At 47.5% G+C, this 19210-nt stretch overlaps 1 protein-coding gene across 3 annotated transcripts in view; it reads left to right on the top strand.

Moving 5' to 3' along the window:
- Positions 1 to 19210, top strand: part of LOC139276112 (E3 ubiquitin-protein ligase DZIP3-like) — a 136811-nt gene that overhangs the window by 26967 nt on the left and 90634 nt on the right. For all 3 annotated transcript variants that reach the window (XM_070893620.1, XM_070893618.1, XM_070893617.1), the window contains exons 3-5: positions 10163 to 10300; positions 12477 to 12557; positions 17103 to 17227. In XM_070893620.1, the coding sequence (XP_070749721.1) occupies positions 10163 to 10300; positions 12477 to 12557; positions 17103 to 17227 (344 nt within the window). The remainder of the gene's footprint in view (positions 1 to 10162; positions 10301 to 12476; positions 12558 to 17102; positions 17228 to 19210) is intronic.

Here is a 19210-nt window from a genome sequence, read left to right as displayed (position 1 = left end):
CTGACCACACTCGACCAGCTCCGTTGGGCGGGCCACATCGTCCGCATGCCGGACACGAGTCTCCCAAAGCAAGCGCTCTACTCGGAACTCCTACACGGCAAGCGAGCCCCAGGTGGGCAAAGGAAACATTTCCTTGATAAAGTGCAACACCCCACCGGCACCTAGTAACCCCTGGTCCAAGACCGCCTTAAGTGGAGGAAGAGCATCCGGGAGGGCGTTGAGCACCTTGAGTCTTGTCGCCGAGAGCATGCAGAAAACAAACGCAGGCAGCGGAAGGAGTGTGCGGCAAACCAGACTCCCCACCCACCCTTTCCTTCAACCACTGTTTGTCCCACCTGTGACAGAGACTGTAATTCCCATATTGGACTGTACAGTCACCTGATTACTCACTTTTAGAGTGGAAGCAAATCTTCCTCGATTTAGAGGGACTGCCTATGATGATGATGATGAAGATGAGTGTTTAGTTCAATTCGTAATTGCTCAGATAATGAAGCAGTCCGTGCCCGCATACAGCAAGACCGAGACAACAACCAGGCTTGGGCTGATAAATGGCAAGTAACATTCGCGCCACATAAGTGCCAGGCAATGATCAACTCCGAGAAAGTCTAACCACTTCCACTTGACATCCACTGGCATTACCATCGTCAAATTCTCCAGCCACCCCACCCAACCACCGGCATCCTGGGGTCATCATTGACCAGAAACTTAACTGGACCAACCACATAAATACTGCGGCTACAAGAGCAGGTCAGAGTCTGGGCATTCTGTGGCGAGTGACTCACCTCTTGACTCCCCAAAGCCTTTCCAACATCTTCAAGGCACAAGTCAGGAGTGTGATGGAATACTCTCCACATGCTTGGATGAGTGCAGCTCCAACAACACTCAAGAACCCCTACACCATCCAGGACAAAGCAGATCATCCACTACCTTAAACATTCACTCCATCCACCAGTGCACGGTAGCTTCAGTATGTACCACCTACAGCACTACAGCAACTCGCCAAGATTTCTGTGCCAGCTCCTCCCAAACCCACGACCTCTACTACCTAGAAGGACAAGGGCAGTGGATGCATGGCGACACCACCAGCTGCAGGTTCCCCTCCAAGTCACACATCATCCTGACTTGTAAATATATTGAATTTTCTTCATCGTTGCTGGATCAGAATCCTGGAACTATCCCTAACTACTATGTGTGCGGGAAGTGTGTCCAGCTGCAGCTCCTGACAGACCGCATGACGGCACTGGAGCTGCGGATGGACTCACTCTGGAGCGTGCGCGATGCTGAGAATGTTGTGGATAGCACATTTAGTGAGTTGGTCACACTGCAGGTAAGGGTTAGGACAGATAGTGAATGGGTGACCAAGAGACAAGGCAAGAGCAGGAAGGTAGTGCAGGAGTCCCCTGCGGTCATCTCCCTCCAAAACAGATATACCGTTTTGGATACTGTTGGGGGAGATGACTTACCAGGGGAAGGCACCAGCAGCCAGGTTCATGGCACCGTGGGTGGCTCTGCTGCACAGAAGGGCGGGAAAAAGAGTGGGAGAGCTATAGTGATTGGGGACTCTATTGTAAGGGGAATAGATAGGAGTTTCTGCGGCCGCGACCGAGACTCCAGGATGGTATGTTGCCTCCCTGGTGCAAGGGTCAAGGATGTCTCGGAGCGGCTCCAGAGCATTCTGGAGAGGGAGGGTGAACAGCCAGTTGTCGTGGTACATGTAGGTACCAACGATATAGGTAAGAAGCAGGAAGAGGTCCTACAAGCTGAATTTAAGGAGCTAGGAGTTAAATTAAAAAGTAGGACCTCAAAGGTAGTAATCTCTGGATTGCTACCAGTGCCACGTGCTAATCAGAGTAGAGGGAGCAGGATAGTTAGAATAAATACTTGGCTTGAGCAGTGGTGCAAGAGGGAGTGATTCAAATTCCTGGGACATTGGAATCAGTTCTGGGGGAAGTGGGACCTGTACAAAAGGGACGGTCAGCACTTGGGCAGGACTGGAACTGATGTCCTAGGGGTAACATTTGCTAATGCAGTTCGGGAGTGTTTAAACTACTATGGTGGGGGGATGGTAACCTATGGAGCGAGATTGGGCGAAGTAATATGGAGTCAGAAACAGATGGTAGAAAGGTAAAAAGCAATAGTGGAAGGCCGAGTAAACAAAGGCAAGAAACAAAAAGGGCCACACTACATCATAATTCTAAAAGGGTGTTAAAAAAACAAGCCTGCAGGCTTTGTGTCTTAATGCAAGGAGTATCCATAATAAGGTGGATGAATTAACTGTGCAAATAGATGTTAACAGATATGATGTGATTGGGATTACAGAGACGTGGCTCCAGGATGATCAGGGTGGGAACTCAACATCCAAGGGTATTCAACATTCAGGAAGGATAGAATAAAAGGAAAAGGAGGTGGGGTAGCATTGCTGGTTATAGAGGCGATTAATGCAATAGTTAGGAAATACATTAGCTTCGATGATGTGGAATCTATATGGGTAGAGCTGCAGAACACCAAAGGGCAAAATACGTTAGTGGGAGTTGTGTACAGACCTCCAAACAGTAGTAGTGATGGGGAGGGCATCAAACAGGAAATTAGGGGTGCATGCAATAAGGGTGCAGCAGTTATCATGGGTGACTTTAATATGCACATAGATTGGGCTAACCAAACTGGAAGCAATACGGTGGAGTAGGATTTCCTGGAGTGCATAAGGGATGGTTTTCTAGACCAATATGTCGAGGGGGGAGGCCATCTTAGACTGGTTGTTGTGTAATGAGGGAGGATTAATTAGCAATCTCGTTGTGCGAAGCCCCTTGGGGAAGAGTGACCATAATATGGTGGAATTCTGCATTAGGATGGAGAATGAAACAGTTAATTCAGAGACCATGGTCCAAAACTTAAAGAAGGGTAACTTTGAAGATATGAGGCGTGAATTGGCTAGGATAGATTGGTGAATGATACTTAAGGGGTTGACTGTGGATGGGCAATGGCAGACATTTAGAGACCGCATGGATGAACTACAACAATTGTACATCCCTGTTCTGGTGTAAAAATAAAAAAGGGAAGGTGGCTCAACCGTGGCTATCAAGGGAAATCAGGGATAGTATTAAAGCCAAGGAAATGGCATACAAATTGGCCAAAAATAGCAGTGAACCTGGGGACTGGGAGAAATTTAGAACTCAGCAGAGGAGGACGAAGGGTTTGATTAGGGCAGGGAAAATAGAGTACGAGAGGAAGCTTGCAGGGAACATTAAGACGGACTGCAAAAGTTTCTATAGATATGTAAAGAGAAAAAAGTTAGTAAAGACAAATGTAGGTCCCCTGCAGTCAGAATCAGGGGAAGTCATAATGGGGAACAAAGAAATGGCGGACCAATTGAACAAGTACTTTGGTTCGGTATTCAACAAGGAGTACACAAACAACTTTCCGGATATAAAAGTGGTCAGAGGGTCTAGTAAGAAGGAGGAACTGAGGGAAATCCTTATTAGTCGGGAAATTGTGTTGGGGAAATTGATAAGATTGAAGGCCGATAAATCCCCAGGGCCCGATGGACTGCATCCCAGAGTACTTAAGGAGGTGGCCTTGGAAATAGCGGATGCATTGACAGTCATTTTCCAATATTCCATTGACTCTGGATCAGTTCCTATGGAGTAGAGGGTAGCCAATGTAACCCCACTTTTTAAAAAAGGAGGGAGAGAGAAAACAGGGAATTATAGACCGGTCAGCCTGACATCGGTAGTGGGCAAAATGATGGAATCAATTATTAAGGATGTCATAGCAGTGCATTTGGAAAGAGATGACATGATTGGTCCAAGTCAGCATGGATTTGTGAAAGGGAAATCATGCTTGACAAATCTTCTGGGATTTTTTGAGGATGTTTCCAGTAGAGTGGACAAGGGAGAACCAGTTGATGTGGTGTATTTGGACTTTCAGAAGGCTTTCGACAAGGTCCCACACAAGAGATTAATGTGCAAAGTTAAAGCACATGGGATTGGGGGTAGTGCGCTGATGTGGATTGAGAACTGGTTGGCAGACAGGAAGCAAAGAGTAGGAGTAAATGGGTACTTTTCAGAATGGCAGGCAGTGACTAGTGGGGTACCGCAAGGTTCTGTGCTGGGGCCCCAGCTGTTTACATTGTACATTCATGATTTAGACAAGGGGATTAAATGTAGTATCTCCAAATTTGCGGATGACACTAAGTTGGGTGGCAGTGTGAGCTGCGAGGAGGATGCTATGAGGCTGCAGAGTGACTTGGATAGGTTAGGTGAGTGGGCAAATGCATGGCAGATGAAGAATAATGTGGATAAATGTGAGGTTATCCACTTTGGTGGTAAAAACAGAGAGACAGACTATTATCTGAATGGTGACAGATTAGGAAAAGGGGAGGTGCAACGAGACCTAAGTGTCATGGTACATCAGTCATTGAAGGTTGGCATGCAGGTACAGCAGGCGGTTAAGAAAGCAAATGGCATGTTGGCCTTCATAGCGAGGGGATTTGAGTACAGGGGCAGGGAGGTGTTACTACAGTTGTACAGGGCCTTGGTGAGGCCACACCTGGAGTATTGTGTACAGTTTTGGTCTCCTAACTTGAGGAAGGACATTCTTGCTATTGAGGGAGTGCAGCGAAGGTTCACCAGACTGAATCCCGGGATGGCGGGACTGACATCAAGAAAGACTGGATCAACTGGGCTTGTATTCACTGGAGTTCAGAAGAATGAGAGGGGATCGCATTGAAATGTTTAAAATTCTGACGGGTTTAGACAAGTTAGATGCAGGAAGAATGTTCGGAATGTTTGGGAAGTCCAGAACTAGAGGTCACAGTCTAAGGATAAGGGGTAAGCCATTTAGGACTGAGATGAGGAGAAACTTCTTCACCCAGAGAGTGATGAACCTGTGGAATTCTCTACCACAGAAAGTTGTTGAGGCCAATTCACTAAATATATTCAAAAAGGAGTTAGATGTAGTCCTTACTACTAGGGGGATCAAGGGGTATGGCGAGAAAGCAGGTATGAGGTACTGAAGTTGCATGCTCAGCCATGAACTCATTGAATGGCGGTGCAGGCTCGAAGGGCCGAATGGCCTACTCCTGCACCTATTTTCTATGTTTCTATCTATGTTAACTCCCTATCTTATAGCACTGTGGGAGTACCTTCACCACACGGACTGCAGCGTGTCTCATCACACCTTCTCAACAACAATTAGGGATGGGCAATAAATGCTAGCCTTGCCAACTACACCGATATCCTGTAAATTAATAAATAAAAACAAAACCGTTGCCAAATCCTGTGACTAGCTAAATATAAAAGAACATATAATCTGAAAGATCTCTATCAGGTCACCCCTCAGCCTTCTCTTTCTGGAGAAAAGGCCCATACTGTTCAGCCTTTCCTGATAAGTATATCCTCTCAATTCTGGTCTTATCTTTGTGTACGTTTTTGCAGTCTCTCCAATGCCTCCTATATGCTTGGTGAGGAGAAACCAAGGTTCAGTACAAGTTTAACATAACTTCTCTGCTTTTCAGTTCTATCCCTCTAGAATTGAACCCCAGTGCTTGGTTTGCTTTTTTATGGCCTTATTAAGTTGTGTTGCTATTTTTAATGATTTGTGTATCTGTACCCCCAAATCCCTTTGCTCCGTTACCCCATTTAGACTCATATTATCCAAGCACTATGTGGTCTTCTTATTTTTCCTACCAAAATGAAACTAGAAGTTCCTCTGAATCCATTTCCATCCTGGGAAGCAAAGATAACTCTTGGCTTCCTTTCTCCATCACCAAACTATATCCACTACCATGCACCCTCCAGCCTCATCTCAAACAAATGTGAGGAACCCGTGGCCTCTTTGCCTCAATAGTAGAGACAATTAGTCCAGCCACCTCTACGGCAATCTTCCCCTTCCACTTGCTCACCTAGCTCTGAACCCACGTCTTTCACTAGTTTCTGAACTTATTCCCCTCATGCCCTCTCGTGTCCATGAGACCCACCTCCTGCTCCCTTGACCCTATTCCTACGAAACAGCTGACTATATTCTTGAGCCCAAAATGCTAGGTGAGATTGTAAATGGTTCGCTCTCCTGTTCCCCTCCCTTTTCAAAACCACTATCATCTCCCTCCTCTTCATAAAATTCACCCTCAACCTCTCTGTCCTTGCAAACTACCACCCCATCTCAAGCCTCACTTTGCTGTCCGAAGTCCTTGAATTTGTTGTTGCTTCTCAACTCCATGCCCATCTTTCCTGCAACTCCATGTTTGAATTTGTTCAATCAGGTTTTACTGCCACATTACTGAAATGCTTCTAATCAAAGTCACTAATTACATTCTTTGAGACCATGGTGCATGATCTCTCCTTGACCTTGTCGACCGGGTCAAAGGCTGCAGGGAGGTCACGAACACCATCCTCCTTCAATGCCTGTACTCCATTGCCAGCTTGATTCCCGCTTGCCTATCCAATCATAGCCACAGCATCTCCCAGCAATAGTGTTTCTTCCCACCCATTGCAGTTACTTCTGGAATCTGCCAAAGATCTGTCCTTGACCCCTTCCTCTTTCTCATCTACATAGGGCCCAAGTTTCGGGCCGCGCCTAGAACGGCGCAGCCCCGACCTGGACGCCCCTTTTTCGCGCCACAAAGTGCGCCTAAAAAAAACATAGTTTCTCCGGCTCCCTGCTGGTCCTCTGGAGTCGGGTGCAGCGCAGCACGAGCTGTGGGGGGCGGAGCTAGGTCCCTGCGCTGAAAACAGTGCCGGGACCTCTGCACATGCGCGCTACAGTGGGCGCGCATGTGCAGTAGCTCCAGGCGCCCAAAACTGTGTGGGAGGGGCCCGAAGCACGCAGTCCCTAGCCCTGGCCGAATGGCCTCACTGGGGCTGCGTGCACAAGGCTGCCTCCCACGCCCAGCTCCTGCTTCCTCCCGACCCGACGACTCCCGCTTCCCACCCCCGCCGGACCCGACCCCGACACCAACCCGACTCCCACTTCCCCGCCCTCGGACCCGACCCGACCCCCCGGACTGGACCCGACCCGCGCTCCCACCCCCACCCCCAGACCCGAACCGACCCCATCTCCTCCCCCCCTTCCCCTCCTCCTCCCCCCCTTCCCCTCCTCCATCTCCCTTCCCCATCTCCTCCCCCCTTCCCCTCCTCCTCCCCCCTTCCCCATCTCTTCCCCCCCCTTCCCCTCCTCCCTCCCCCCTTCCCCTCCTCCTCCCCCTTCCCCTCCTCCTGCCCCCCTTCCCCTCCTCCTGCCCCCCTTCCCCTCCTCCTGCCCCCCTTCCCCTCCTCCTGCCCCCCTTCCCCTCCTCCTGCCCCCCTTCCCCTCCTCCTGCCCCCCTTCCCCTCCTCCTGCCCCCCTTCCCCTCCTCCTGCCCCCCTTCCCCTCCTCCTGCCCCCCTTCCCCTCCTCCTGCCCCCCTTCCCCTCCTCCTGCCACCCTTTCCCTCCTCCTGCCCCCCTTCCCCTCCTCCTGCCCCCCTTCCCCTCCTCCTGCCCCCCTTCCCCTCCTCCTGCCCCCCTTCCCCTCCTCCTGCCCCCCTTCCCCTCCTCCTCCCCCCTTCCCCTCCTCCTCCCCCCCTTCCCCTCCTCCTCCCCCCCTTCCCCCCTCCTCCCCCCCTTCCCCTCCTCCTCCCCCCTTCCCCTCCTCCTCCCCCCCTTCCCCTCCTCCTCCCCCCCTTCCCCTCCTCCTCCCCCCTTCCCCTCCTCCTCCCCCCCTTCCCCTCCTCCTCCCCCCTTCCCCTCCTCCTCCCCCCCCTTCCCCCCTCCCTCCTCCCCCCCTTCCCCTCCTCCTCCCCCCCTTCCCCTCCTCCTCCCCCCCTTCCCCTCCTCCTCCCCCCCTTCCCCTCCTCCTCCCCCCCTTCCCCTCCTCCTCCCCCCTTCCCCTCCTCCTCCCCCCCTCCCTCCTCCTCCCCCCCTTCCCCTCCTCCTCCCCCCTTCCCCTCCTCCTCCCCCCCTTCCTCCCCCCCCTTCCCCCCCCTTCCCCCCCTCCCCCCCCCTCCTCCCCCCTTCCCCTCCTCCTCCCCCCTTCCCCTCCTCCTCCCCCCTTTCCCTCCTCCTCCCCCCTTCCCCTCCTCCTCCCCTCCGTCTCCTCCTCCTCCTCCCCCCCGTCCCCTCCTCTTTCCCCCCTTCCCCTCCTCCTCTCCCCTTCCCCTCCTCCTCCCCCCTTCCCCTCCTCCTCCCCCCTTCCCCTCCTCCTCCCCCCTTCCCCTCCTCCTCCCCCCTTCCCCTCCTCCTCCCCCTTCCCCTCTTCCTCCCTCTTCCCCTCCTCCTCCCCCCTTCCCCTCCTCCTCCCCCCTTCCCCTCCTCCTCCCCTCTTCCCCTTCTCCTCCCCCCCTTCTCTCCCCCTTCTCCCCCTTCCCTCACCCTTCTCCCCCTTCCCCCCCTTCCCTCACCCTTCTCCCCCTTCCCTCACCCTTCTCCCCCTTCCCTCACCCTTCTCCCCCTTCCCTCACCCTTCTCCCCTTCCCTCCCCCTTCTCCCCCTTCCCTCCCCCTCTGCCTCTCTCCCTCCCCTCCCCCTGCCCCCCCTCTCTCCCTCTACCCTCCTCCTCCCCCTCCCCTCGCTGTCAGAAACACAGACACTGACAGACAGAGAGTGAGAGACACACACAGACAGACAGAGATAGAGACACTGACAGAGACACACTGGGGGGGGCATCCCAGCACGCTGTTGGAGGGCTCCCAGTGCTGCAGTCGGTAAGTAGAAAATGTTTTATTTATCGATTTAAAAAAAAAAATTATTTCTTCTTAATTTTTTTTGATTGATTTATTGGTTGATTTATTGATGTTTTTATCATTTATTATTGATGATGGCTCTTTATTTGTAAAACTGAAGTGTTTAATGTTTGTAAACTTCCCTTTAAACCCCCCCCCCCCCCAATTCCCTACGTCTGATTTGTAACCTATGCCTGATTTTCTAAAGAGTAGACAAGGTTTTTTCGAGCGTACAAAAATCTTCACTTACTCCATTCAAAGTTAGTTTGGAGTAAGTTTTCACTGCCGAAACTTTGAAAACAGGCTTAAGTGGCCGGACACGCCCCCTTTTGGAAAAAAAAGTTCTGTTCCAAAGTCAAACTGTTCTAACTGACTAGAACTGGAGCAAACTAAATGCCGAGAATTTGAATTTCTAAGATACTCCGTTCTACACCAGTTGCTCCAAAAAATCAGGAGCAACTGAGGCCGAAACTTGGGCCCATAGTGTCAACAACATCCGAAGGTATGAGGCCAAGTTGCACATATACACTGACCCGGTATTGTCAGACTGCTTGTCCAACATCCAGTTTTCCTCCAGTTAAACATTGGGAGGACCAAAACTGTTGTCGTCGGCCCTTGCCACAAAATCCGTACCCTTACCATTGATTCCATTTCCCTCCTACGATCTTTTGGGTTGAAGCTGACTTGTTTACATTCTCGGTGTCCTATTTCACCCGAGCTGAGGTTCTGATCCCGTAACTTCTCCACCACAAAAACTGCTTTCTTCCACCTTCATACCATCACCGTCGTCTGTCCCACCTCAGCCCATCTGCTATTGAAACCCTCATCCATGCTTTTGTCACCTCCAGACTTTAGTATTCCAGTGCTCTACTGTTCAGCCTCCTACCCTCCATAAATCTGCTCATCCAAAACCCATATCCATTCCTTGACCAAGTCTGATTTACCTATCACCCCTATGCTCACTGACCTACATCTATTTTTGCCCCTCCCAACACTTCCACTTCAACAGAGGAGGTTGAGAGGAGATCCTCATGTTTAAATCTTTTCATGGCCTCATCCCTCCCTACCTTTGAAACCTTCTTCAGCTTTACAACCCTCCAAGAGTTGGTGTTCCTCCAACTCTGTTCTGTTGTTTATCCTCACGGTCCCACCCTTGGTGGCTATGCCTTCAACTTCGACCAAATGTTTAGTTCCCCATCCTAATATCTTCTTCTTTAGCTCGGCATCAATGTTTATCTGATTACGAAGAGACTTGGGATATTGTTGTTTTTGCAATAAAGTCCATAGCTTTGCAACTTTTAAGTTGTTGTATGCTTGCTGTATACTCAAGACCCATTTCACTTTATTTCATAAGATCTGTTTAGAATTGAAATACTTACTTTTGTATTGAATTTATTTAAATCCTATTGATTCTCAAAAAAGATGAGGACAGCTGTATTTGTTGATTCTGATACTCGATTTGTTTTCTCAGGTGGAGGGTGACCATGTTGAAGAGCTGCCCAGTCCATTGGACATAAACAAGAGGCTTAGTTTCTTCCCATCAATGAGTACTGATGAAAAGATTAAGCAGTTCCAAACCGTCCTCACAACTGTAATAAGAAATGATTTGGTGAGTATTAATATAATTTAAAAATCCTTTACCTACATTTACACTACCCAGAATGCCCAGTATGTGTATAATAAAATCTATCTGAAAGAGTTTGGTTCATGATAACCCAGAGTGTGCTTCTTTATCATATTGGCTTCTTGAACTATCTCATGGAGGAAAACCTAAAAAAATAAATGCCAAGCATAGGAAGTTCTTACAAAAGGAACAGCTAACCTAACTGCATGATATTCTCCCAGTCCCCCTCTGTCCATATAAAAAGTACAGTGGTGACAAAATAAAATCCTTAGATAGTTTGTGTTCAACAGCCACCAATACCATAACTGAATTAAATCCATGAAAATGTGAATGAATCATTCAGTTCATTTATTGTCCAATAGTCTACATCAATTGAAAAATATATCAGTACAGGTAATTTTTTTCACCAAGTCAAGTTGTTTTTGAATTCAATGCTCAAGCTAAAAGAGTGTTTGCTCTAGCACAGGACATGGCTATTAATGAACAGTAACCCTGTTCTTGGGCATGTTATTTTCAGAGTCCACCTCTTTCCCTGCCTCCCTGATTAACTAAATTGGTAGGTGAATGGCCAGTGTGGGGAACTGGGCCATACACACCAGGAATATCCCAGGTTTCATTCTTGTTAATACTCAGTTGGACCTTTTTGGTGGATTTATAACAATGTTTGGGCAGGAGGGAGGGAGCTAGTTTAGTGATATGTGATTGGTTTATTGATAGAGTATTCAAACAGGCTCATTCAGACAGACTGTGAAAATTCACAGACCCCCAAGTCAAGGCTGCTACGTGCTGCTCAGCATGTTGCATTAACTCATCAATCAACTTGACATTTTCGGACCTTGGGTAGCGAGCCAATAAAACGTTAAAAGACTTTCAATTGAGCCAATAAGGTCAAAGAAGGCGAGTTCTTTTCTGTAAATTGATCCAGGTATAAAGTACAGCCATTTTGACCATGTGTCTCAGGTAAGACAAAGAAACTGGCAATCAGCCAGCAGTTTGTTGCTCTCTGCCAGTATTAAAAAGTTAAAACTACCATCGGAGTTCGTATTTCATTGGAAATTAAGAGATCTAACAGTTGAGTCAGTTGGGAAAGTGATGACACTCATTTGTATTCATTCTACAAATAATTATAGTGCTGAAGCAATGCATGTATTTATATGTCTGTAGATAAGGATTTCTGGAGACTAGTAGATTTCTGTTTTGTCTAATTGTTGTTGCCAACAAAAGCAGCAATATCAGTAACCCTGCTCTTGGGCATGTTATTTTCAGAGTCCACCTCTTTCCCTGCCTCCCTGATTAATTAAATTGCCCAGTGTGGGGAACTGGGCCATACACACCAGGAATATCCCAGGTTTCATCCTTGTTAATAGTCAGCTGGTAGGGGTGCTCCAATTGAAACAGTGCTGTTCAATCAGCTGGGATTCCCTCTCCTGACCATTATCCAATGACCTCTGCTGGAAGTGTGAGTGAAGGCAGGATAATACCCACCTTGATCAAATAGTTTTCTGTTGCACATTGCCTGCGGAAAGATTTGCTACTTGGGCAAGGTAATGGAGAACAACCAGGGCTGGGGAATTGTCACCTGAAGGTTGGTGATGACTGAAGAAAATTAAAGTTTTTTTTTAAGTACCTTCTTTTCGATAAAACTATAAGCATTGAAGAGAGCAGGTGTCAACCATGGCTTAGTGGTATCACTCTTGCATCAAAGTCAGAAGGCTGTGGGTTCATGTCCCAATCCAGAGACTTGAGCACATAATCTAGGCTGACACTTCAGTCTTGTATTAATGGAGTGCTGCAACGTCAGAAATGCCATCTTTTGGATAAGACTTTAAATCGAATTCCCGTCTGCCCTCACAGGTGTATATAAAAGATCCCATAGCACTATTTGAAGAAGAGCAGTGAGTTTTCCCATGTATTCTGGCCAATATTTATCACTAAAGCAGATTATCTGATCATTATCTCATTGTTGTTGCCAATTAGCTGCCGTGTTTTCTACATTATAACAGTGAATACACTTCAAAAGTACTTCATTGGCTGAAAAGCACTTTGGGACGTCTTTTGGTCATGAAAGGCGCTATATAAATGATTTTCTTTTAGCAGAAGCTTGTAGAAAGGCAATCCTTCTGTAGATTTAATTCTGTATTTTCATGTTTCTTGCTCTTAGGTCCGCCAGACAAGTGAAGTACAGTATCTCTTACTATTGCATTACTTCGTTATGACTCTCTGCTCCAGAGGCCAGGCACAGGTACTTTTTTTTCATTTGTATTTTTAAAATTTGTTTGAAACTATTGTGGCTTTTATTAAACCCATCATCAGACTGTCGCTTCCAAATCCAAATGGTTTGTTGGATAGCATAGCATTCAAGATTTTGGGCAAGCTTTAACAAAGATTTGATAAAGACCCGCTACTTAGAGTAGCCAACATGATATTAACTGTTTGCGTTTTTACTGAAATATAAAGGGATTGTGTATTAAATTGTGTCAACATATCAGTCACCATAACTTCTTGAGTGAAAAAAAAATCCCAAGGCACTTCATTGATGGACAATAGGACATAAATGAATGCTGGACCAAAAGGAGATACTGGGAGGTGTGATCAAAAGCTTGACCGAAGAGGTGGGTTTTAAGGAGAGTTTTAATAGAGGAGGTGGAGCTGAAGAACTTTAGGAAGGGAATTCCAGAGCATAGGGGCTAGATGGCTAAAGGCATGGGGCTAGAAATTGCTCCTGGTCCTGTTTTCGGCACCCGCTTCCTTTGAGGGGCGCTCCCAGGGCGGTAACGTGACACTGAGTGTAGGGCCGCGCGGAGCAGGCCAGCACGACACAAATGCTCTGCATAGCGCTGACGCACTACAACACCCCTCACCTTCCATTAAAGGAGACGGCCGCTGCGCATTCTGCAGGCCCTTTGGTGGCCGCCACTGGGATACCAGGTACGCGATCGACCGGCTCAGCAGCCCGGCACCCAAAATGGAGTGTGCAGCCCGGTCAATGTGAGTGCCACCATTCTCGGGTCGACCCAAGAGTAGGCCTACAAATAAAGATGGCAGCCCGGGGCGCATTCAAAACTCTGCTGCCCTCATTCTAACTCATGCCAAGTCTTATTCTCCCATCATCCCTGTGCATGCTGACCTATATTGGCTTGGGATCCAGTAATGTCTCAGTTTAAAATTCTCATCCTTGTGTTCAAATTCTTCCTTGTTCTTGCCCCCTCCTTATCTCTGTAACTTCCTATATCACTCAGAGAACTGTTCCTCAAATTGTGGCCTTTTGTGCATCCCCCACTTAATTCATACCACCATTGGCAGCCATACCTTCAATTGTCTAGGCCAGAAGCTCTGGAACTGCCTCTCTATACCTCTCTCCCTTTAATATGCTCCTGAAAACCTACCTCTTCGGTCAAACTTTTGGTCACCTGTCCTAATATCTGCTTGTGTGGCTAGGTGTCAAATTTTGACTGATTAATGCTCCTCTCAAGCATCTTGGAACATTTTACTGTTTTAAAGGTGCTATATAAATGCAAGGTGTTGATATTGGATGAGGGTTTTTGCAGAAGATAGGCTGAGACAGACAGATGTGGGCAATTCAGATTTTGTAATATTGATAAAGATAGAATTTTACCAGAGACTTTGAATTTGTTTTTTAATAGTGTTGACATCGAGGAAGATGTTTTAAAACCATTTTTTAATGGTTAAGGAGTTGTCATGTCTCAATGGAGAGATGCAGTGACTGAAGACTGTGCAGAATATAACGGTCAGGAGCGCAGTTGTTCACTGACTATTCAGCTGTTCACTGACTACATCATCATTCGAGCAAGGATCCGCAAGGTCGTCCGTATCACCCGCGCCATGACTGGAGCTGACGTCTACTGGACTGACCACTGCCTAATCCGCTCTGTCATTTTCATCAATGTAGTCCCAAAACAGCAGCGGCAACAGAAACACTGCTGCAGGAAAATCAATGCTGGAGCACTCAAAGACCCTGCTAAAAAAGCCCTATTCAACCAGCGCCTCACAATCAACCTGACGACTTCCAGTGAACCGGAAACGCAGAGAGTCCACAGTGCCTAGTCTGCCCTCAAGGCCTCCATAATTAGCACCTATGAAGAGATGCTTAGTCACTCCATCAGGAAACATCAAGACTGGTTCGACGAGAACGACCAGGAAATCTAGGAGCTAATAAGCCGCAAGCGCAAGGCATTCTTGAACTGGAAATAGCAACACAACTCTAGAGCAAGAAAGCATGATGTGTGTGGATTCCTTAGCGCAGTCAAGACCACCTACGGCCCAAGCACCCAAGGTCCTATCCCACTGAGGGCCAAGAACAGAGAGGTACTCATCAAGGACAGAGAGGCAGTCAGTGCCAGCTGGAAGGAGCACTTTGAAGATCTCCTTAACTAAGACTCCGTCTTCGACGCGAGTGTCCTCGACTTCAGCCCGCAGCATGCTACCCACCACCACCTCAGCACAACCCCAGCCCCGCATGAGGTTGAAAAGGCCATCCGACAACTGAAGAACAATAAGGCCTCGGTAGCAGATGGAATCTCCGCCGAAGCACTAAAGCATGGCGTAGAAGCACTATTGGCGCGAATCCATGAATTAATTTCTCTTATTTGGAAGGAGGAGAATATGCCAGGGTTCTCAAAGACGCTTTAATCGTGACCATCTTCAAGAAAGGTGACAAGTCTGATTGCGGTAATTACAGAGGAGTTTCCCTGCTGTCTGCCACAAGAAAAGCCATCACAAGAATCCTCCTCAATCGCCTCCTCCCAGTGGCTGAAGAGCTCCTCCCAGAGTCGCAATGCGGATTCCGCCCACTAAGGGGCACAATGGACATGATAGTCACCGCGCGTCAAATTCAAGAAAAATGCAGGGAGCAGCACCAGCCTCTGTACATGGCCTTCTTTGACCTCACAAAGCCCTTCGACACTGTCAACTGGGAGGAATTATGGAGTGTCTTCCTCAAATTCGGCTGCCCTCAAAAGTTTGTCACGATCCTCCACCTGCTTCATGATGACATGCAAGCCGTGATCCTGACCAACAGATTCACCACAGACCCAATACACATACGAACCGGGGTCAAGCAAGGCTGTGTCATCGCATCAATGCTCTTCTTGATCTTCCTTGCTGGTATGTCTCGGGAGCCTACTGTCAACAAAGGCAGACATCGATGACGAAGTCCAACACTGCCTTCAGTGTGTCAGTACAGCCTTTGGTCACCTGAGGAAGAGGGTGTTTGAAGACCAGGACTTCAAACCCAGCACCAAGCTCATGGTCTACAGAGCAGTAGGTGATACCTGCCCTCTCACATGCTTCAGAGACATGGACTATGTACAGCAGGCACCTCAAAGCATTGGAGAAGTACTACCAACGCTGCCTTCGCAAGATCCTGCAAATTCATTGGCAGGATAGGCGCACCAACGTCAGTGTTCTCTCTCAGGCCAACATCCCCAGCATCGAAGCAATGACCACGCTCGATCAGCACCGTTGGATGGACCACGTTGTCCACATGCCCGATACTAGACTTTCAAAACATGCGTTCTACTGAGAGCTCCGACACAGCAAGCGAGCCCCAGGTGGGCAGAGGAAATGCTTCAAGGACACTCTCAAAGCCTCCTTGAAAAAGTGAAACATCCCCACCGACACCTGGGAATCTCTGGCCCAAGACCGCTCAAAGTGGAGGAGCAGCATCATCCGGGAAGGCGCCGAACACCTCGAGTCTCTCGCCAGGAGCCAAGCGGAAGGAGTGCACGACAACCCAAGCACCCCACCCACCCGTCCCTCCAACCACTGTCTGCCCCACCTGTGACAGAGACTGTAGGTCCCGCATTGGACTCCTCAGTCACCTGAGAACTCATTTTAGTGTAGAAGCAAGCCATCTTTGACTCTGAGGGACTGCCTAAGATTCTCGTGTTCAGATTCACTTCCCACATTTTGGGTATTATCATTGACCAGACGCTTAACTGTACCCGTCATACCAACACTGTAACTTGAAGAGGACAAGGGCTGGTTACTCTGACAAGTGGTCATCTGCTCCCCCAAAGTCTTTCCACCATCTACAAGGCACAAGGCAAGAGTGTACTGGAAAGCATGCCACTCATCTAGATGGATACAGTCACAGTACTAAGAAGCTCATCAGTCTGCATGATCAACATCTCTGTCACTGGATTTATTATCCATCCTGTACATCACTGGGGCACTGTGGCTGTACTATGTACTATATACTGGATGCGCTATGTCAGCTCACCATGCTTATTTCAACAGCATGTCCCAGCCCTGCAACCAGTACCGTCAAGAAGGACAAGAATACTATCATGTGAGCATATACTATCCTGACTTGGATCTTTGTTGCTATTCCTTTGTCATTGCTGGGCTAAAGCCCTGGAATTCCCCACCTAACATTATTCTGAAAGCACCATCTCCACAAAGGCTGTAGTCGTTCAAGAAGAGTTCAATTAGTACTTTTTCAGGGTAACTAAGAGTGGGCAACAAATAACTTTTTGCCTGCACTGCCCATATCCTTGGAACAAATAAAGAAAAAATGTATACGACCAGTGACAGTGGGTAGAAATTGACAATTATAAAGCTGTATTACCAGGTTAAAGAGTTCTTTTGAAGAAAAATCGAACTATGAAAAAACAGTGGTAAGTTGGAATGTACCCTGCATTCAGCATTGCAAGCTTTCTGACCACTTCTGTACCTGATTGCAGCTTTCAAACCATGTTCCGAGGCCCAATCAAAGGCACAGCTCCTAGAGATGTTGTTATTTGTTTTACATTCTTTTATCTCTTAGGATCTGTCTGAAGCTGAAAAGCAAAGTAGGATAATTGAGAAAATGACTCAGGAGAAACCAGGATGTCAGAGTTTTCTGTATGTGGCCTGTCACACATTTGGCTGTTTATACTACAAGCAAAATAGGTAAGGAATCTGAGTTCGAAGTTGGATATTAAAAACTAAATAGCACATACTGAAATGTAACTTTACTTGCATTGGAAAAGTGCATTCAGTTAAGATGAGACGATCTGAATGTGTGTAGTATTTATGCCCACTTTTTCTCTGTTTTAGTTTGTATGCAGTATGTGATTCATTTACATGTGCCAGATTTGTTTCTCATTGGGAGCCCTAAAGAAAGGAAGAAAACTTGATTTCTCTGTAGGCTAATTTATACTAGTGTAAATATAGCTTAACAATACAAAAGTGACTAATACTACCTTTGCATTATGAGAATATATTAAACATAAGAAATAGGAGCAGGAGTAGGCCATACGACCCCTTGAGCCTACTCCGATATTTAATACGATCATGGACTCGGGTCTACTTCCCTTATCAGTTAAGAAACTGTCTATCTCTGTCTTAAATTTATTCAATGACCCAGCTTTCACAGTTCTCTGAGGCAGCAAATTCCACAGATTTACAACCCTCTGAGAGAAGAAATTCCTCCTCATCTCAGTTTTAAATGGGCGGCCCCTTATTCTAAGATTATGCCCCCTAGTTCTAGTCTCCCCTATCAGTGGAAACATCCTCTCTGCATCGACCTTGTCAAGCCCCCTCATAATCTTATACATTTCAATAAAATCACCTCTCATTCTTCTGAATTCCACTGAATAGAGGCCCAACCTTCTCAACCTTTCCTCATAAGTCAAACCCCTCATCTCCGGAATCAACCAGGTGAACCTTCTCTGAACTGCTTCCAAAGCAAATATATCCTTTCGTAAATATGGAAACCAAAACTGCACGCAGTATTCCAGGTGTGGCCTCACCAAAACCTGCATAACTGTAGCAAGATTTCCTGCTTTTATACTCCACCCCCTTTGCAATAAAGGCCAAAATTCCATTGGCCTTCCTGATCACTTGCTGTACCTGCATACTTACCTTTTGTGTTTCATGCACCAGGACCCCTAGGTCCCGCTGTACTGCAGCACTATGCAATTTTTCTCCATTTAAATAATAACTTGCTCTTCGATTTTCTTTTCTGCCAAAGTGCATGACCTCACACTTTCCAACATTATACTCCATCTGCCAAATTTTTGCCCCTCACTTAGCCTGTCTATGTCCTTTTGCAGGATTTTTGTGTCCTCCTTATACATTGCTTTTCTTCCCATCTTTGTATCGTCAGCAAACTTAGCTACGTTACACTCGGTCCCTTCATCCAAGTCGTTAATATAGATTGTAAATAGTTGGGGTCTTAGCACTGATCCCTGCGGCACCCCACTAGTTACTGATTGCCAACCCGAGAAACATAGACATAGAAAATAGGTGCAGGAGCAGGCCATTCAGCCCTTCTAGCCTGCACCGCCATTCAACGAGTTCATGGCTGAACATGAAACTTCAGTACCCACTTCCTGCTTTCACGCCATACCCCTTGATCCCCCGAGTACTAAGGACTTCATCTAACTCCCTTTTGAATATATTTAGTGAATTGGCCTCAACTACTTCCTGTGGTAGAGAATTCCACAGGTTCACCACTCTCTGGGTGAAGAAGTTTCCCCTTATCTCGGTCCTAAATGGCTTACCCCTTATCCTTAGACTGTGACCCCTGGTTCTGGACTTCCCCAACATTGGGAACATTCTTCCTGCATCCAACCTGTCCAAACCCGTCAGAATTTTAAACGTTTCTATGAGGTCCCCTCTCACTCTTCTGAACTCCAGTGAATACAAGCCCAGTTGATTCAGTCTTTCTTGATAGGTCAGTCCCACCATCCCGGGAATCAGTCTGGTGAATCTTCGCTGCACTCCCTCAACAGCAAGTATGTCCTTCCTCAAGTTAGGAGACCAAAACTGTACACAATACTCCAGGTGTGGCCTCACCAAGGCCCTGTACAACTGTAGCAACACCTCCCTGCCCCTGTACTCAAATCCCCTCGCTATGAAGGCCAACATGCCATTTGCTTTCTTAACCGC

Source organism: Pristiophorus japonicus, chromosome 11 (assembly GCF_044704955.1).
Source record: "Pristiophorus japonicus isolate sPriJap1 chromosome 11, sPriJap1.hap1, whole genome shotgun sequence".
Lineage (NCBI taxonomy): Eukaryota > Metazoa > Chordata > Chondrichthyes > Pristiophoridae > Pristiophorus > Pristiophorus japonicus.
Note: the sequence above shows the minus strand (reverse complement) of the source record. Positions and strands in the feature narration are given on the sequence as shown.